We start from the raw sequence: 12,052 nt of genomic DNA, 5'->3' as shown, positions 1-12,052 counted from the left end.
CTTATAATTTTTGTTTCCTTGTCTTGCAGTTTCGGTTGAAGACAGTATCCAGGGAGCCCATCTCTTTCTCTGGGAGATGCACACTGGCTGTTGCTAAGGTTGCTTCCACGGTAACATGTGCATCCTGTTTACACCTTCATTGGAAGAAGTTGGGCTTGGCTAGGCTCACCAGCTTTACCTGGGGAACTGCAAAAGGAAGCGCTGGTATCCCCACCCCCTCGCCAGCCCTTCCCTCTAACCCAGGATCCTCCGTTTCCCCCAGAGGCGTGGCTTCTGGTGCCATACAGGCCACAGAACTGGGCTGCTTTCTGCGTGGAGCTCAGAAGTTTACATTACCTGCTCTGTTTCCGTTGAGGAAAGAGACACAGAAGTGAAAAAGTTGCAGACAACATTTCTCGTGCTGCTCTCTGCTTGAATCAAATCTGCTTTTGTCAAGATGACGAACAACTCTGCCGATCACCACCCTGGGAACTCTGTGGTTGAGGGCAACCATGAGGGGGACTTTGGTTGCTCTGTTATGGATCTGCGGAACCTCATGGAACTTCGCAGTGGAGAGGCTGTGAACCGGATAAACGACACCTATGGGGGTGTACATAATATTTGCAAGAGATTGAAGACCTCACCAGTGGAAGGTAAGGAGATGTATTGCCCCAGTAGGGAAATAAATGTTCTTGTGGCCTCTGGAGGCCTGGAGAAAGCTGGCCTCTTGCTTGAAACTGTTCCTGGGTTTTGAGTGGCTGTGTCAGTTAATATGGAGTTCAAGTTCAAATGTCTTGGATCTGCATAGTTAGGCTCGCGTATATAAATCATCTGCCTGGGACCAATAATCTGCATACAAATTAGACAGCTTGGCAGCAAAGGCTAACCCCACCCCCCCCAGTTGCAAAGATAATTTGCTAGACAAATTCAGAAGAGACATACTGTTCACACTGTTGGGTAGAGAGGGAAATCATCTGCTGGGCTCATCTATGTAAAATGATCTTGCATTGTGTGATGTCTGTCAAGTAAAAAAAAAAGTTGTGTGGTTTTTTTGTTTTTGTTTTTTTCATTGGTGTCAAAAGACCCTCTAAATACAGTACATCAAGATTCCAAACACGATAACAAAGAACAAGGCTGTTCCACACAAACGCCAAACTTGCGATGACTGCTTCACTCCCCTTCTCTTCGGTCCATGGCAGCCACTTCTTGTTTGAAGTTAAAAGGTTGCATGACTCATTGCCAAAATAGTCAGTTCTCCTGTAGGAAAGAAATGTGGTCCTGTGTGGGATTGTTTCCTCCCATCTCTCCACGGGCAGAAAGTAAAATCTTCAAGAGAATACACCTCGGAGGCTTAAGAGAATATACCCCCTCCAGATCTACTAGCCACCTTGAATACGGAGAAGTAATAGGCCCAAACTAATAAAGCAGCTGCTGTGAATCCAGTGTGAATTGGATCTCAGTCACTGACCTAAATTCCTTATTGGGATTATCCCACTATTTGAGATGTGATGTGAAACCATCAAAAATATGACTTCAGTAATGTCTCAAAGGGGTGCATGCACCCCTGCTGGCAATGTGGCACATCTCCCTTCGCTGGATTCTTTTGCCTGCATGCCTTGCCCTTTTGAGTTCTTTTGCTGGGCATTAAAACTTGGACATGCAAAATGCAATGGTCTTCCCCAACCTGGTTCCCTCCAGGTGATGTTGGACTACCACTCCCATCAGTCCCAGTCAGCATGGTCAATGGTAAGGACTAATTGAAGGTCTAGTCCAACAACATCTGGAGGAAACAAGGATATGGAAGGCCAGGGTCCAGAAACGTTAAAGAGTGGTGTGATTCCTATATCCAACCTGAGTGATACCTCTGATGTTTTAAATTATTTCTGATGTTGATATAAAGGTAAAATACATAGAGTAGAGCAGGCGTCAGCAACCTAAGGCCCATGGGCCACAAGCAGCCCATAGGGGTCATTTAACTGGCCCCTGGACCCCTGCCACCCACTTGGGGACCCCCGCCGCCTGCTCAGTTGGCTCCCGTGTGCCACGTTAAACCGGTGTGAAGGAGAGCGGGGACCACCTTCCACGACGCTGGCCGGCTTCCCATTGGCTGCAGCAAGCTCCTGCAGCCAATGGGAAGCTGCACACACCTCCTCCGCACTGGAAGGACTGCTGGAAATAGCATTTGCCCACTGCGGCGTCTGCAGGACCGTGAACCGGCCCAAGCCACAAAAACTTTGCTGACCCCTGGAGTAGAGGGTGCAAATTAAGAAGAGTTGGAGGTAAGGGTTATCCAACCTGCTTGCAGAAATTGAGTGCAGCTGGGAGTGCAGTCATAGTTTGCGCAAAGCACCTGTGTTTCATGCTTCCTCATTAATCAAGCTGCATTCAAGTCCTGGACCACACAGTCTCCAAAGGCAAATATGTAACAACAACAACAACAACAACAACAACAACAACAACTTTATTTGTACTCCACCCATATGGCTAGGTTGCACCAGCAGGTCTGGGTGGCATAGGGTTCTAAGTTGTCCATTCTGAGTTGGCAATCTAAATGTTGTTCTTGTTCTTTTAGAAAAAGCAATGGAAGGTCCTACAGCCTCCATCTATCCCCTTGCTTTACACTTCAGAGGAAATCTGTACCTGGGGATCCTTAAAGGTCTTAAATGACCCTGTATGATCTCTGATTCACTGTATAGCAGGTGCAGCTTTAATGTAAAGGAATGTTTCCTATCCTCCTAATATATTACAGTAAAAGTTCATAACTGCTGTAGTTGAGTCTTCCATTGATCCGTGCCTGACTTGAAGTTGACACAGATGTTGCAGCATACAACATACTGCAGTTTGTACTAGTCTGAAGAATGATACAATTCCTGCTCCAACTTACCATGCTCAAAAAATTCTGATAAAAATCATGTGAATCGGACATTGTGATTATCTGTTTTTTGGAGGAGCCTAATGAGACTTTAGTGTGGGTGCACATACACTTGGACACTTTGGTTCTAAAGGTGAGCTTTGTAGAGCAGGTTGCAGCTTTTTGATGTTACTTGTGCACTTGTGAAAAATCAAAGTGATCACTAGGGTGAGACACAATAGAAAGTGCAATCCAAGATTATTTGCATGCGGGTGCTATCAGCCCAGTGAACATACAACTGCAAAACCCTCAAGGGAACATGTTGAAAATTAATGAAGAGGTAGAGAACCCACAAGAATGATCTGAGGCTTAACCATCACACAGGTAGGTGATACCCATAAATGCACAGACCTGGCTGGGTTCCTCCCTTGATCTAAAGCCTCTTCAGTAAAATGCCAGGTCTTTCCCTTACATCTTAAATGCAAAGAGTGATACTTTTAAAAGAGACCTTTAGATCAAGGAATGCAGTGCAGACAATAGAACTTCTTTTAAAACTTAACTATGGTTGAAATTGCTGAATACAAGCTTTTGAGTTTGACAGATTTTCACATATGGGGCCAGCCCTCCTATTAGACAAGGTGAGTCCTTTGCCTCATTGCAGTGGATCGGGCTGAGTGGTTGGCTCTGTGAAAGCACCTGTTTAAACTTCCATAGTTTACAAGTGTTTAAACTTTAAATAGTATTTGCCATTGCAAAGAGTAAAATGTGGAACCTTTGACACCACTGCAGAGCAGTGGCTCAGGCGCTCTCCAAGACTGCCTCACTCACCGTGCCTCACTCTGAGGAAGGGCCCTTCCTCCAAGAGACATACAGTCACACCTTGGTTTTCAAACAGAATGCATTCTGGAAGTCCTTTCGACTTCTGAAACATTCAGAAACCAAGGTGTAGCTTCCAATTAGCTGCAGGAGCGTCCTGCAGCCAATCGGAAGCTGCGCTGGACGTTTGGCTTCCAAGGCAAAGCTCACAAACTGGAGCACCCACTTTCAGGTTTGCAACATTCGAGTTCCAAGTTGTTTGTGAACTAAGCTGTTCGAAAACCAAGGTATGACTGTATTGTGGGGTGAGAAGGGCCCCAGCGTGCCTAGAACTGTCTGAGTGGCCTCTGCTCACACAGCAGCAAAAACTAAAGGAGGGCAAGAGGGAGACAGCCGTGGAAGTCAGTTCACTAGGCAAGGCAGCAGTGATGGTTCACCTTTTAAGACAGTATAATCTCTTGTGCCGGCTGGTCCCATCCTCATCAAGCTGAAACTGATAATATGCAGACATAGCATTACATTGAGAAATACAGTGGTACCTCGGGTTACATACACTTCAGGTTACATACGCTTCAGGTTACAGACTCCGCTAACCCTGAAATAGTACCTCAGGTTAAGAACTTTGCTTCAGGATGAGAACAGAAATCGTGCTCCGGCGACACAGTAGCAGCAGGAGGCCCCATTAGCTAAAGTGGTGCTTCAGGTTAAGAACAGTTTCAGGTTAAGAACGGACCTCCGGAACGAATTACCGTATTTTTTGCTCTATAAGACTCACTTTTTCCCTCCTAAAAAGTAAGAGAAAATGTGTGTACGTCTTATGCAGCGAATGCAGGCTGCGCAGCTATCCCAGAAGTCAGAACAGCAAGAGGGATCGCTGCTTTCTCTGCGCAGTGATCCCTCTTGCTGTTCTGGCTTCTGAGATTCAGAATATTTTTTTTCTTGTTTTCCTCCTCCAAAAACTAGGTGCGTCTTGTGGTCTGGTGCGTCTTATAGAGCAAAAAATACAGTAAGTTCTTAACCCAAGGTACCACTGTACTATGATGCACCTCAAAGGCAGCGAGTATTTTTTTCCTGCCCCCCCCTTGATGTTTATCCCAAACAGCCTAACAAAGAGTTCTGTGTAACTTTAAAGGATCTGCATTTTTCCGACACCAGCTGATCCAAAGAAGAGGGACGGTCTCACTTGAGCTGTGTTTCCTGAAACAGAGAGTGGGCACTTGCCATTCAAGCATTAAAGGATTCCTAGTAGGGGAGGCTATAGTGAGCACAAAGGAAACAGGCTGGTCCCAGCCAGTTGTCACACAGCGCATGGGGTCAGCCAGTGTGGAATGGCAGCTGCACTAGGAAGGGTGAGATGCTGAAAACTACTCTTTTCTGTGTGTGCGCTTTGAAAACTTGCAGGTTATTATTAGCTCTCTTGTTTCTCATGGTGTAAGCAGCGGATTAGCATATTTCACAGCTGCAATTGGGAACAGGAAGTGGCAAGGGAAAGACAATCTAAAGATGTAATTAGAGAAGGGGGGCTGTCCTGATGGAAATGCCAAATCTGGATCACCGAGGCATGTGGTTCCTGTGCCAAGCGGTGAGCGCATACAGCTGGGGATGGCCCACTGGGTGAGCCATGGTCTCACAGGAGCAAACTAGGCACACCTTGATTTGGTTAAAATTAATAACCAACTTGCATTTGTCGTCGTCCCCCCCCCCATTCCAACTTCAGAGGGGTGCCGTTCTAGGCTGGAGCCTGCAAGGGCATTCTGGCCATGTGTAGCCAGGATATCTGCCAGGCAGCAAGTCGTCAGAACCACAGATAGCATTGGGGTGGGGGGTAGGGATGGATTAAATAACAGGTCAGATAAAAGGCTTACTGCCAAGAAGGGATTTGAGGGAGGTGTGTTTGGGTACAGCACATGCTTGTCATGCAGAATGCCAGATCCAGCCCCTGACATCTCCAGATGGTGCTGAAAAGAAACCCTGGAGAGCTGCTGTCAGTCAGTGTAGGCAGTACTGAACTGGATGGATTCTGCACAAGGAAGTGTGCCTCTTCCTATGAGTAGCTTCCAACAATGATCTTTAGTTAGCTGGGGCTGCATGAAACATTTGTCATGTGGCCATCTAGCCCAGGCTTCCTCCACCTCGGCCCTCCAGATGTTTTGAGACTACAGTTCCCATCATCCATGACCATTGGTCCTGCTAGCTAGGGATCATGGGAGTTGTAGGCCAAAAACATCTGGAGGACCAAGGTTGAGGAAGCCTGATCTAGCCTCTTGAAATCTTAATCGTGGGTTCCTCAGTATGGTTTGGGATTGATCCTCAGACCTTCTGCATGCAAAAACAGATGCTCTACCCACTTTGCTATGGCCTTTCCCATTGCACAGATGAGCACTGTGGGGAGGAAATCTTTAGGAGTATCTCTGTGTATGCTACTCGATGCCAGTCACTGGGGAGCCACAGCAGAAGAAGGTGGTTGCACTCATGTCCTACCTGTCGGTTTTCCATAGGCATTTTGCTGGGCTTTGTGGGAAACAAGATGCTAGACTAGGTAGACCTTTAGTCTGATTCAGCAGGGCTCCTATGTTCCTGAGCTTTTTAGTGACCCCTCTACCAGCTGGTTTCTGTTCTGTAGCTCTAATGTGGGTTGCTTTCTTCCGACATGGCCAGAAGGGCCCCCATTTTCTCCCAGAACTCTTCACACCAGCCTAGGGCCTCCCTTGGACTAGAGCAGTGGGGAGAAATAAGTTGCAATGTGTTTGCCATAGTCACTGCTTATCCTCTCACTCAGTCCTGGGACCTACTGTGCCACAATGGATGTTGGGGGCATTTTGGCTGGGCAGGGTCATGGGGTGGGTGGGAAAGATTGGGCCTAGTCATTGCCCTGGCCATATCTTTACCAGTGTTCTGGCCCTCAACTCTGCCTTCTTCTCACACTTGTATTTTTCTCCACCCCTCACAGCCTATGAAATGATCTCACTTTGGTTTATTGCTGCTCTCGGTGCATCTGAGGCTGCTGCAAAACAACTCAACAGTATACAATCGCACATGCCACAAGCCTTTTCTTGCTTCCTGCCCTCTGCCATTACCCTTCCACATGCCCCCTCTTTCTTTGTCCTACTTTTTGACCTTGGCAGACTGAGACGGTTTTGTTGCCTGTAATGAGACATTCCACATCATCAGTGGCCTGATGGGAACAGGCTTTTTCCATGGGCTGGGCAAAGAATCTGTTACATCGCCCCACACACCAGTCTTATTTCCCCAGGCCTTCAGCTTTTGGCTTTCCCTCCAGGAGTCTTTTCTCTTCCTTTTGAAGGAGTGTGCATTTGTAGGCAACCTGCGTGGAAGCCTGTGGAAGTGCGAGATTGCTCGATTTATCCAGATAATATACTCCTCCTGAGTTGCTTGAGAATTCATTGGCAGAGAAGGAAGGCTACAGGCCATGGAGATGAGGGGGAGGAACTGGATTAGGTATAGGCCCCTTTTGCAGTGTGGGAGCTGCTTTGCTGTGATGTATTCTCATGCACCTGGAAGGTATATGAATATCTCATTCCATGGTTCTCACCACCACACATCTTCCCAGCAGGCCACTGATCAGATGGGGAGGCCCATGCAGTCTCCCAGTGGTTTGGCAGCAGCAGAGCTGCTACAAATTGAGGCTTCAGGGTGGATGCCTGGCTGGGAATGCATTCAGAAAAGGAGTTATAACACTGATGGCATTTCTTTACTATTGCTAAGGATATAAGCTTCAACACCTCTCTTGTTGACAGACGTTATAGACACTGGCACTGAAAATACACTGTGAAGCTGGGATATCTCTGTCTGGTTCAAAATTAAGCCCTGATTGCAGCCTTTAGGGTGCCAAGACAAAGTTTCCCCACTTTTTATTTTTTCCTTTACAAACTTTATTGAAAAGAATAAAAACAATTACCAAACACAAAATGCTGTCTTCTATTTTGATTCTGTATGCAAATATGTAGACAACAATGGGAGAAAGTGGAGTGTCTCAACCCAGGGCTTCCTAGAGTACAACTTGGTTAGGAATGGGCTGGAAACAAATATTTAGGTTGACTTGCATTTCAACAGTCTACAGGCCAGAGCGAAGCAATCCCATTGTTGATTGTTTCCAACCATTTCAGACTTGGGACCCACATTTAACCTCAACCAGCAACAAGGGTCATATGTCTAATTTTTAAACTAACCCTGTGTTGAGCTCTCTCTTCAGTGTTTTTTTATTTCTCCATAGTATTTCTCCCTCTCTCTCTCGCTCCTACTCTCACCTTCTCTTTCCCCATACATCTGGCATCCCTTCTTTGTTTTTTTCTTCAGAACCATTTGAAAAGAGACAGTTGTGGTGTGACCCACCTTAGGTTGGATTACAATACCCAGTTGTGAGTCAGGACTTACCATCCCTAAGATCAGTCTCCTACACAATGCTTTCCATTGTCCAGATGAAGACGTGCTTCAGACATAATGGGAAAACCGTGGCTTTCTGCTACATAAATAAGCCAGTGGTTTGTTTAAAATCCATCTTGTGCACAATCCAGGATCTGAAACCACAGTTCATCTTGGGTTTCGATATAACAGGGAACTGTGGTTTGTTTTAAAGGACATGCATCTGATCGTTTTCTTATGTTCACAAAAGAGCTGGGGAGTGGAGACTGTGTGGTCCCATTTACATCTGAAAAGGCTGAAGTCAATTGAAATACTGGGTTGACCGTATAGGTCTTAAAGCGAGGTGCACTGGCAAAACTCTGGGCATTTCCTGTCAATATTCTTTTAAATATCAATGCACCTAAAATGTACATGTTACCTAGGAACTATGCCAGCCACACCCTCATGCAGTAGGACTTTAGCATTAAATCTGCCATGGGGAAGCTGCTTTCTGGACACAGCCCCAGAGTTTGGATAACTTGAGTACTGCATGCCAAATTTGGACACAGCTCAGCAGAGTTGCATGGCAGGCTCAGAAACTTTCCTGTGAGCAATGAAAAAATTATTGAATCCATTTTGCTGATTCAAGCTGTCTCTTGAGACTATCTTTCTTTCTCTATTAAAATATAGGAGTACTCTGTGGGCAACTAGTGGTGCTGAATCCCAGCCAAGCAGAGCAGCACCTGCTGCCAGGAATGTGCATACCCAGTTCCCATCAGTCCCAGTTTTGCTTCATCTGCCCTTCTCTACTTAGCAACGAGCCCTTTGGAGACCAGCGCAGTGCTCAGGATCAAAGGCAAAACATTTTAAGTGCCAGATTTAGTTGTGTTTAGTTGACGTAAAGGCCATTTTCACCAGCTTGAGGTTCTCATCAGCTAATTGCAGTAGTGTAAAGGTGAGCAGCCTTCAGCCCTCAGCCTAATTTCCTAAGCCCTCTGCATGCAGACAGCTCAGACTCTGGCAAGAGCAATCGGGTCCTCCCCTCGCAGTCTGATGGGTGAGGAATAAAAGGGAAATGTGGTGGCAGAAAGAGAAAGATTAAGAGTTGGCCAAGCCTATATTTTGATTTGGATCTACCCACTGCTGGCAAGGAGCCCCTGGCAGATTACCTCCAAGTAATGTCGTTCTGAACAGGGGGAAAGGGAAATGTTCCCCATCCCTGCACTAGAAATTGAATGTGATGTATCTAAGAAAGGAAGTCTCATCAGTGTATTAGCTTTTGAAGCTGGCATTCGTGCTTTTGAGTTTGTATCAAAAAAGAACCCAAATTAATCTCCTGTCTCCAGTAAACCCATTCAGGTTAAGGCAGCCCAGTGTGCATTGTCTAATTATCACTATCACGGAGAAACTCATGGCTCAGAATTGCTTCCATCTCAAGAGCCGTCTTCAGGCCATTCTGTGATCACGGAATTCATTTTAAGGTTTGCTGAGACCCTGTGTTGGGGGATGGAGAGAGTTTTGGTCTCTGCGCCCAGCAGAATGCTTCCTAAAGGATGCCTGTTGCTTTAAATATTCCTGCGCTCCCCCTTAATTTGAGTTGCCCTTGTAATTTGAACTTGGATGCTTTCACGGAAGAAAAATAATGTGTGCCTTCTTTTGCTACTTTTCTTTTTGAAGCTGAGACATGGGTCTCTGAGTTATAACCATCCTCTTCCCCTATTGAGCTTGCTGGACATGGGTGTTTCTCTGAATCTTCAAAGTTTTTGTTGTTGTTCTGTAAAATAATAATAATAATAATAATAATAATAATAATAATAATAATTAATAATAATAATAATAATAATAATTTTTTAAACCTCCTTCTCAAAGTAGTACTGAGACTTTTACATTTTACAAACATTTTGTTTAAATGTTACATTATTAGAAACCAAAAGGTTGGACAGTTGTCATGCATGTGGGAAATTGCCACTGATCCTCCATCCAAGTTGGTGGCCATCGCTATGTTTTGTGAGAGTGAATTTCAAAGTTTAGCTATGCACCATGTGGAGAAATCCCTATACTTAAAGAACTACACAACCAATCATTCGTTTTCTTCTGGATCTCTTTCTTCCTCCCATAACCTTTAAGCTTCCTATTTTGCCCCACTCCCCAGTCTTCATTTATTTCTTGCACACAGACTTCTCTCCTCTCACTTATAGTTGACTTCCTTCTGCCCTTTTCTAGATAAAAAGAGAGTTCAAGGCATGCTGATAGGAGCCAGACTAGCTACTGATAAAGCCTTCTTTTTAAATCACAAACCACAAACACACTTTGTCTTTATAATAAACTTTAGCCTCCTCATGATAATGTTTGTTTTATCAATGTTTCCATTGAGAGATCAACATACATAGTACATGGACTTTGGAAATTGTGATTTCTGACCAAAGAAGGCTGACAAAGGATAGAAGGGAAAGGACTTCTCCTTTCTTTTTGGCAAATTGAAACCCAGACAGGCTTAAAATCTAGTTAGTGAACTAGCCAGAATTTGAAAATAAAGCTTCTCTGAGTTATAACAGGGAACCGTGGTTTGTCTTAAAGCAAATGCTTCTGACCTTCTCCTTATTGTCTGAAGAGACACTGCAGGATGAAATTTCCAAAAGCATCACAACTGAGTTCTCAAAAGCTCTACTTTAAGGCTGCCTCTGCACTTGTTGGCATCCGTCTGTCTCAAGAGGCAATGGAGTGCGCCTTGGGGGAGGGGGTGAAGTCAGACTGTTGCATTAGCCTAGGCAGTGTGTACAGAGGTCCTGGGCTGCCCAGACAACAAGACTCCCCTCTCAGCCTCAGAGCAATATGTTGGAACCAGCTTGGCTGCAGGAGTTTCTGGAAGGAGGCGTACAAGGCACCATCCAACCATCTTAGGGACCATCCAGATTTGTGTAGGGTTTACTTCTTAGCCTTTTCTTCTCCCTGAGAAGATATCCTGCAAGGCAGCGGAGATTTAGGATGAGAGTTTTCCTTCTCCCAAATGGGCTACCATCCCAGGTTAACCATCCCCATCTGCCCCTCACTCCCCTCTACAGCACATGCAGAAACAGCCTTATTGACCATTAGACCCACTATTGATCTCGTCCGCTCAATCTGCCAGAACCTGTCTTCACATGCAGGGGAAGTCCTTAACTTACCGAGGGTTTAAGACCCATTGGCTACCCTGCACTAATGTCTTCCTATACACCTATAGCCTGAAATTAGGGTAGCTAACTTGGACATTTCAGTAACTACACAAATGTGTGCATGCACTCACACAGTACCGTAAATAAGAGCTAAATTTCAATGTTCTTTCTCTTTCTGCCCACAGCTGGTGGTTGTACTGCCATTGTCAGCATGAGTCCTTTGCTATTAGGGTCTCTCACATGAGGTACCCTGAACTGGCAGGTGGTGTTTATTTATTATTTGCAATTCTATCCCACCTTTCCTCCAAGGAATTCATGGGTCTCCCCTTCCCCATTTTCATCTTCACAACAACCCTGTGAGGCAGATTAGGCTGAGAAACAGTGAGCAGCCCAAGATCACCCAGTGAGCTTCATGGACAAGGGGGGACTAGAACCCCAATTTCCCAGGTGTTAGTCCACAAACCACTGCATATATTACATCTAACTTGCCCGGTTGGCATGGGTAACAAGGAGTTCCGTGTAGGCAAGTGAGTGTGCTGACAGCGGAGACGCGGATGGCTCCTTCCCTCTTCTGCTAGCCTTCTTAGTTTCCATGCTGACCACAGAGGAAGAGGCTTCTGGCCAGCATGGAAAAACACAGCTCCATTTATTCTCTGCCAGCATGCTGGGCAGAAGGCAGTATAAAAACAGCAACTAACTTGCTAAGTGGCTTGGAGCTTACATTTCCATGGAAGCTGCACAGGAAGAGGCTGCTCACCTTAGCAGGCTAGTAAAATAAAACTGCTGACTAGTAACTGTGATGGGCTTGTTTCTAAGGTTTATATATTACAACTGTATGTATTGGTGTCAAGGCTTATCCACTCTGGAGTTTACTTTGTGTTTGTATTCTCAT

At 45.5% G+C, this 12,052-nt stretch overlaps 1 protein-coding gene across 8 annotated transcripts in view; it reads left to right on the top strand.

Moving 5' to 3' along the window:
- The window catches only part of ATP2B4 (ATPase plasma membrane Ca2+ transporting 4), a 166,926-nt gene that overhangs the window by 78,475 nt on the left and 76,399 nt on the right, over positions 1-12,052 (top strand). For all 8 annotated transcript variants that reach the window (XM_081010033.1, XM_081010029.1, XM_081010036.1 and 5 more), the window contains exon 2: positions 30-632. In XM_081010033.1, coding sequence (XP_080866159.1) covers positions 437-632 — 196 coding nt within the window. In that variant the 5' untranslated portion in view covers positions 30-436. The remainder of the gene's footprint in view (positions 1-29; positions 633-12,052) is intronic.

The sequence above is a fragment of the Podarcis pityusensis genome, assembly GCF_964106645.2.
Source record: "Podarcis pityusensis genome assembly, chromosome: 6".
NCBI classification, from domain to species: domain Eukaryota; kingdom Metazoa; phylum Chordata; class Lepidosauria; order Squamata; family Lacertidae; genus Podarcis; species Podarcis pityusensis.
Note: the sequence above shows the minus strand (reverse complement) of the source record. Positions and strands in the feature narration are given on the sequence as shown.